Source organism: Belonocnema kinseyi, chromosome 2, assembly GCF_010883055.1.
Source record: "Belonocnema kinseyi isolate 2016_QV_RU_SX_M_011 chromosome 2, B_treatae_v1, whole genome shotgun sequence".
NCBI lineage: Eukaryota > Metazoa > Arthropoda > Insecta > Hymenoptera > Cynipidae > Belonocnema > Belonocnema kinseyi.
Window position 1 is genome coordinate 54,771,509 of NC_046658.1, and position 8,537 is coordinate 54,780,045.

An 8,537-nucleotide genomic window follows, 5' to 3' on the forward strand; every position below is an offset into this window, starting at 1 on the left:
TAAAATGTTTACTTGTCAATATCATCAATTAGAACTATTTGGTTCTTTGAAAAAAGATACTTAAAAAAATTAAAATAGATCAATTTGAGCGGTCGCGAGTTCTTGAAAATCGTTAAGGGGCTGTCCATTACTTACGTAAGGCAATTTAAAGCAATTTTGTCCCTCCCCCCTCAATAAGACAACAAAAGATCTTAATAATAACCCCCCTCTAACTTACGTAAGATTTCTACCATAAATTCTAAAAAAAGTACAACTGGTTTTTTTTAAGCCTATTTATTCAAATAACAGTCCGGCACAGTGTTCATTTTACAATCCACTAATCACAACTAATTTTGTGAAATAAAATTTATTTTATTGTATATAAATAATATTAACTGAATGAACATCAATAGTTATAACAAAGTGCTGTTCAATTATTTTTTTTATTTGTGACTCAGTCATCTGACCGAGCTGAAGTGAGCGTCGTGTCAAAGACCGAGAGCGGTTCGAGAGCATTCTTGGCGCGGCATAATTCAAAAATACGAATTTTTAGGTTAATGACCTTACGTAAGATCCTCTTCAAATTCATTTTATTTTATAGTAAGACATCGTAAGATTTTTCTGACCCCCTCCCCCCCTAAATTGCCTTACGTAAGTAATGGACAGCCCCTGATGCGATTTCGCATTAACGTGTATTTTTAAAATAAAAAATATCTTAAAAATTATTTTACGAAATGCTTTTAGAACATAAAATTAAAATAATTGAATTATTGAATATTTGATCTAACCTACTGCTACGTCTCCTGTCTTGAGAGTGCATTGAAGCAGAGTACATTGCTGAGCTTGGCATCGATCGCAAGCTGCTGGTCGTCGAGCTTGATGGACTTGGTGGCACAGGAAGTAGATCTTCATCAATGGAAGTTCTATCCGGAGATGGGGGATTTTTTGATCCGGTATTGTGATGATTATGGTGAAGGTGATGTATGTGCAGCCGGGCATGGTCCGGGTGAAGTAGACTCGGTCGACGTGATTGTTGCGGGGTGTTTGCTGGACTGGCGCATGCTATGCCACACGGCGACGGTGATGCCTTTTAAAAACAATTTTTCACAAATTAAGATTATATACCCGAGTAGATTCTACACTTTTTCCAACAGAGAGTTTTTACAACTCATTTATTTTCTCATTGCCTCGAGATAGAAACGGACGCTGCGAACTGAATTTGTCATGCTCTTCAGAGGATGTGCAGTATACAGTAAGGAGAATCTCAATGGCATTTAACACAGACAAACGAAATTGCATTTTTTTCATCAGTAATTCTAATTTACGAGGAAAGAATAAAGCTGAAAATTTAATTTCTTTCTTTGAAAAATGTTCCTTTTATTGCCAAAGGCTGAATCAACCAATTAATTACTTCTGAGGTTCGAAACATTTTTATAAACTTAAAGCTGAAGGTTGTACTCATCTTATTTTTATCTTTTCATGAGTAAGAAAAAAAGCTCAGACATTTTGAAAGAATACAAAATTGGTGTTGATATAAAAAATTAGATTTTCTTGAGCATAGGAATAGGACTACGTTTTTTAAATTTACTCGTTATTTTTAACCATCTTATATTTTCAATTTTTTCGGAAGTACACTACCGGTCAAAATTTTGGGTTCACCTCTTTCTTGACAATTGATTAAGTTCTCTTAAGGGCATGTGATACCTAGAAAATTATCGATTTTACTAAATTTAGGTTCCCCTGACTCTTCTTCTAGAACAATAAATATTTTATCTGAAAATGTTGGGAAATGATAGCAAACATGCTAACGGATGTCCCCACACACTTTTTTGGGGCTTGATTCAAAAAAGTTTTAATTTAGCAAAATGTGATTAATTTGCATAGCGCTTAAGAATAGTATCGATTTTTTCAGTGTAATATTTTTGGACGAAAACTTTGGACTTACAAATAAACATAGCAAATAATCTCCCGGAACTAAACTTGTTTGCAGGCAATCAAAAAAGTTTATTTCATAAACTTTTCATAAACCGATGAAACTGTAAGTAGCACATGCCCTCAATTTTAAATATGTCAAAGCTAAATTTTTGGGTCCTTAAAGGTTTAAATGCTCTCAAAATTCTGTATAAAATGAACCCAGGATGAAGCCTATTTGTCTATTTTTCGAGTAGATATTGCAAAAATGGTGTAAATTTCAATGTTCTCTTAAATTTGTAATAACTTCCGTAATAATTAATATTTTTTAATTTACCTGTTCTCATTTTTAAGCAATTTTTCTGCAGTATGGAAACATCTTATTAGTATAAAACAACTTCAAGTTCCTGCTCTGTCACAATATTTTTTATAGTTTTACGGTCATAACGCTCTTGTGAACTTTAAAATGAGACCAGGTATATTAAGAAATATTAATTATTACCCAAGTTATTACAAATTTAAGAAAACATTGAAATTTAAACCATTTTTGCAATATCTACTAGAAAAATAGACAAATAGGCTTCATCCTGGGTTCATTTTATACATAATTTTGAGAGCATTTAAACCTTTAAGGAGCCAACATTTTAGCCTTGACATAATTAAAATTAAGAGAACTTAATCAATTGTCAAAGAAGGGGCGAACCCAACCTTTTGACCGGTAGTGTACATTCTGAATATAAGAAAGTTTTTCATGCTAAAAAGAACTATTTATAATTTTCAGTGCCTCTAACTTTTATTTTCATTTTCAGGACTCTATAAAAAATTTAATTTGTTCTATATAAACTCAAATAAAGTATCTAAAAATATGGTAAAAATTAAGCAAATTACGCCGAACCCCAAGATATCAATTGATTTATTTCAAATTTTAGAAACGTTATAAGGGACCCGAAAGGAAAGATTTTAGTGCTAAGGTGTTTTTAATTTATAACATTTGGGTTCTTCAATTGAAAAATACATGATGCACTAGCAGTCGTTTTTAAAATTTTATTATTTTAAACTTCACAAACAGTTTTCCATTGAATTATGTATAATGATATACATATTTTAAAAACATAACCTAGTAGGATTATTTATAAACTACGCCGAAATGTGAGATACTACGCCGCAAGAACGCTCTATCAGAAAGTTCTTAACATCAATGTACTTATTTGTATTTATTTGGTAAATAATTCAACAAAATAATTATTCTCTTTATGAAATTTACTAGAGAAAATAAGTGACATAATGCAATGTTAAATACCATTTTTTAAAGAATTTTGTTTTTTGAAATTTCCAAAATTTCGGTCAACTTTTTGTGTCAATATATCGGCTACTACCGAGTTGCGGTCCGAGGTCAAGAAAATATCCGAATTGCGGCCCGCGGTTACTTTCGGTCTGGTTGAGTTTCACCCCAACGTACATTTTCTTCATATGTTTGGTATTCGTATATACTTTTAATAATTTCCGAATTATGAATTTCCCGAAATAAAGCAATTAAAAAATTGTTTTTTTTTTAATAAATACAATTTATTTATCAAACATGTGTATCGAAGAAATTTTTTAACCCTTATTCAACACATTGGGACCACCTGCACCCCCAGGCTATAGTTAATTGGTTTTAAGTACCTAAACGTAGAAAAAGTGGGTTTAGTACGACATTTGGCTAAAGTTCGATATTGCCACCGTAGCTACAGTGCAGCAGCATTTTGCTCAAACTATCAGTTTTCGAATGTCAGTCGTTCGAAATCGAGTGGGACCACCTGCACCCCAGTGTGCCGCGCATGATTCAATTTCGAAATTTTGAGTGATTTTTTACGTTGTTTGAATTAAGTACGTAAAAAACATTTTCCTACTTTTTTATACGGTATGTTATGATTAATTACATAATCAATCAGATGGCGTACAATTTTCGGTCTTGCCCTATGCGCGAGAAATTACTCACAGAAGATGAGGAGAGCGATTCGGATAACAGTAAGCATGATTCTGACGACAAACAAAGAAACTATTCTGAAGAAATTACAGAAAAAGAAAGCGAAAGCGAGGATGTTGATATGGAGGATGCGAGTTTAAATTAACGTGTTCTAGAGTCTCGTGCTCGAGGAGAATTTTGACAAACTGTGTCATTCCTGTACTGTCACTGGAAGGACATACAGATGGTCATGCAGAATTTTCTTTGGGATTCTTGATCAAGCTATTGTAAATGCAAGAGTTTTGCAGTGAGTACAATATAATACACAAAAAAGATGCGCATTGTATTCCAGATTAAATGATCGAAAGATAAGAAAAGTTTGCGATAGTTGTATTCGCGCTGTTTGCGACCAGCACAGCTACATGATTTGCAAATATTGTGCCGGTAATGCATAGTAAAATGTGATGATACATTATTTTACATGCTTTTGGCAGTTTTCGACAATATTTTGATTCTTTTTCTGAATGTGATACCTTAGAAGTTAACTCATGTGAATTTTGAGCTTTTTTAGTCATCACACTTTAAAAAGATTTTTAAACATATAACCATGACATTTTGGAAAAGTAAGCTCTGAAAACATCCTATAAAAAATGCAACTCGAAATATTAAGCGGTTCATTTACAATAATAAATTTTGTCGTTGGGGTGCAGGTGGTCCCAGTGTGCCGAACATGTCTCTCCACGGAAGTGTGCTGAATAAGGGTTATTAATGTTTAAAGTATTTAAAAATATTTTTCAAAGTTAAAATAACAATAATTGTATAAAAATTGTATAAGGAAATCAATTTAAACACACGTGCGCCTCGAACGGAAAGAGAAATTTCTCCCTCAATTTTCTCCGAACCTATTAACTTTTTCCAAACAAAATTGGCATCATTTAATTTAGCACTAATTCATTTTGAAGCTTCTTTTGAATTTTTCTTTTAATTAACAATTTTGAAAGAACATTTTTTATTCAGGTATATATTCTCTTCAATTATTTGTATTTAGAATTTTTTAAATTATTTTCTGAATTTTTAAATATTGAAAAAAATGTCTTGGGTTACAAATATTTTTTTATATTATTTTAAATAAGTAAATACATAACAGTTAACAATAGTTAACGCACAATGCATTACAACTAATTAATTATAATAATTTAGCAAGAAATGCTGACCTTTTGTAGTTTGGACTTTGAATTGAGAATTTGGAGAAATTAAGAAATTAGGACCAATAGGATTAAGCGGATTTATTGGAACTATAAAAAGGAATGTAAGATCCTGTCCCCAATTTTGAATGTTTTTGTCTGAATTCCAACACACTTCATCTAAATATTACTCTCGGTTTGGATGAACCCGGTTTTTGGATCAAATGTTTATATTTGTTTAATAATAAAATTGGAGAGAACAATCGAAAAAACCTGCAGTAATGCTCAGTGTAGCCGTGTGTGGATTCTCGAGGCACTCTTCATCGACCTTCGTACAACTCACGAGGCAGACTTCCTGGACCGCAGTGAATTGCATAAAAGCATTGAAAGTTAAGGATGAAATTGTCCAGTAGAGGGGGTAATTGACACCAAATAGTAGAAGTTTTAACAAAAAAGATGAATTTACAATCACAAAGATTATTTCTCTATTAAAGAATTTTTAAAAATAAATAACAGAATTTTGTAGAAATTGTTGATGTAAGCTGTTGGCTTTAGGAAGGGAATCATGTTGATTATAGATTAAATTTTAAGAGAATTTTCTTTCGTTGTAAAATAAATTCTATGTTCAAAAAATTAATTTTTAACCAGTAAAATTAATTTTTTACAAAAAAGACGATTTTTCAAACAATTACTTGGGTTTTAAACTATAAGGGAACAGTTTCTTGAAATTTTTGGTTCAAAATATTCAACAATTTAGTTAAATTGTTTTTTTAGTCTCGACTGAAAAATGTTTCTTGGTTACAAACTCATCTCTTTGGAAAGAAACTTGAGTTTCTTACTGATGATGAAAACAATAAAAATGTATCCCTTTTGGTTGAAAATTCAACTATTTGTTTGAAAACTTGCGTTTTCGGGTAGAAAAATCAACAATTTTGTAGATATTTTTCTTTTTTCTTTGTTCATTCTAGAGGTTTGCGCTCGATAATATATGCATTTTGCGCTTCGCGCTCGTTCTTTCTATATCGCCCAAAGCTGTGCACAGAGTTTTTAAAATTAAAGGTTAAAATATCTACAACTGTAATTTGGTAGTTCTGAATTTTCTTTTGTTTAAGTTCCTTTGTTGAGGACTCAATTATTTTATTTAAAACTTGCCTTTTTTGTTTGTATTCGACTACTTGGTTAAATATTAAACTATTTGAGTAAAAATGGATATTTTTTGTGCTAAAGATTCATCATTTTAGTTGAAAATTTAATTCTTTTGTTGAAAATTCTTTCTGTCTTTGGTTGAAAATTAATCATTTTTGTTGAATATTTCTCTAATTGTTTTAAGGTTAAACGATCTTTTAAACATTAGTTTTTTTTATTGAAGATTCATTATTTTAGTTACAAATTTATCTCTGGTTAAAAATGTAAAAGTTTTCTTGAAATGCAGTTTTTGGTTCAATTCAGCTGTTATTGTTTTGAAATCATCATATTTTATAGTTTTTGGTTGAAAATTTATCTACTTATTTAAAAGTTTAACTATTTTGTTAAAACTTACGTGTTTGGATAAAAATGTAACTATTTGGTTGAAAATTCGTTAATGTTTTAAACTGAAAATTAAACTTTTTCATTTTCAGTGTAAACGGTTTTGTTAAAAATGTGGCTTTTTAATGAAAGATTTTCATTTACAACCGAATAGTTTAACTTTTAACCAAACACTTAAATTTCCAACCTACAACTATACATTTTAAACTGAATGGCCAAATTTCCAATAAAAAAATTAATCTTTAACAAAAAAGAGTTGCATTAAAAACAAAAGAATTGTCAATGAAAACGTATGGTTTTCATACGTAAGTAAAGTTATTAAATACAGTAAAATAAAAAATGTTACAACAAAAACAAAACCTCAAAATATGAAGTTTTGTACCTATGCAATACAAATGATGATTTTTTATGTTATAGAAATATTGTTCAAATTTTTGACAGTTTTTACATTATTTGTGAACTCACAAAACGATTATTATTGTAGCATTTTCAATCCAATTTCAAGAAGAATTGAAGGTTACCAAGTTTTTTAAATAATCTATCTGAAACAGGTTATTTTACATGAATGTTTTTTAAAATTCAATTTATCATAACTACAACTTTCTAATGTATTGTTTTTTGTTTTTTTTTTAATTAACCGTACAGAATATTTAGGCAATATCCGGGGCCACCAAATCGCTTGACAGAGTCCTGAAATAGATAAAGGCAGGTCTACGTCTTATATGTTTTTTCCCTCTCTAGAGCCCATTTAAAATAAAATAAGGATACGAATTTTTAATCATAAAGATTAATTTTTAGTAAGAGATTCGAATTTAAACCAAATGTAGAAAAGTTACCTTTTCGCACAAAACATTAATTTATTTGCGAAAAAAAGTAATTTTTTTAACCAAAGAGATGAGTTTTCCACTAAAACTATGAATTTTTGATCTAGAAAAACGAATTTTCAAAAAATAAAGAATTGTCAGTTAGGAAATCAAAAAATGTGTCCCAATCCTTCAACTTTTAAGTCAAAAGAATATTTTTATGCAAAACAGTTATAACCCCTTTCCCCTCCATCTACCTCCATAAACCACATTTTTCACAACACCTTCCCCCACATGATAAGTTTTCAAGTATTTATCGGTTTAAAGTGTTATTTTTAATAAATAATTCCATTAATGTCAATGTAATTTGAAATATAATAATTATTAGTTCAATTTTAAAGAAAGATTTTAAAAGGGAGACTTGACCAAGATTTTCAGGGGAGAGTTTACCAAGTGGCAACAAGCTTATTACGTGTGTTTTCTACTTATAAGAAAATGGATTATTATAATGCGCGTGCAAAAATTTTGCTAAATTGATTTATAAGAATTATGGTTTAAAAATGCAAAGTTCATATTTTAAAGAATATGATTATCATCAACGTGAGTTACAAACTTGTAATAAATGCTATTCATCAATATTAGGTGTAAATTAATTTTCAATAAAAAAACTCATTTGGAATCAAATAGTTCAATTTGATTTTCTACCAAAAATATAAAATTTGTTAAAATCCTATTATAAAAGATTAATTACAGTTTCAGGTACAGAACTCATCTCTTGGTGCCTTCTATTATTTTATATTAATATTTTGTAATATTGATTAAATACGTATAACATATAAAATATAGGCTTTTGGTTTATTCTTTTTCATAAAAAGATAAATAGGCGCGGGCAAGACTACTAATGTTATACATGCGTCTGCTTACGCTGCTCGAAAAGAGAGTTTACAGCAAATCTGCAAGCAGTTGAAGATGCTTATTTTGTGTGTCTACCATACAAATGTTTTTAATTATGATGATTTCAAATTGATTCAGCCTTATTAATCCTTTCCAACTGACAACTTTTCAATTGCCTCGCTAGGTAGGTCTGACTTACAAGGAAACTATCCCAGGTGTCCCTCACCGATTTTGATGAAACTGCAATATGTTGTAGTACATCGAAAAATAAGAGACACGTATTTTTTTTTA

At 30.1% G+C, this 8,537-nt stretch overlaps 1 protein-coding gene across 1 annotated transcript in view; it reads right to left on the reverse strand.

Annotated features, from left to right (window-relative positions):
• The window catches only part of LOC117167542, a 32,612-nt gene that overhangs the window by 6,216 nt on the left and 17,859 nt on the right, over window positions 1-8,537 (reverse strand). Inside the window, exon 3 of the mRNA XM_033352549.1 lies at window positions 768-1,066. Within this exon, the coding sequence (XP_033208440.1) occupies window positions 768-1,066 (299 nt within the window). The remainder of the gene's footprint in view (window positions 1-767; window positions 1,067-8,537) is intronic.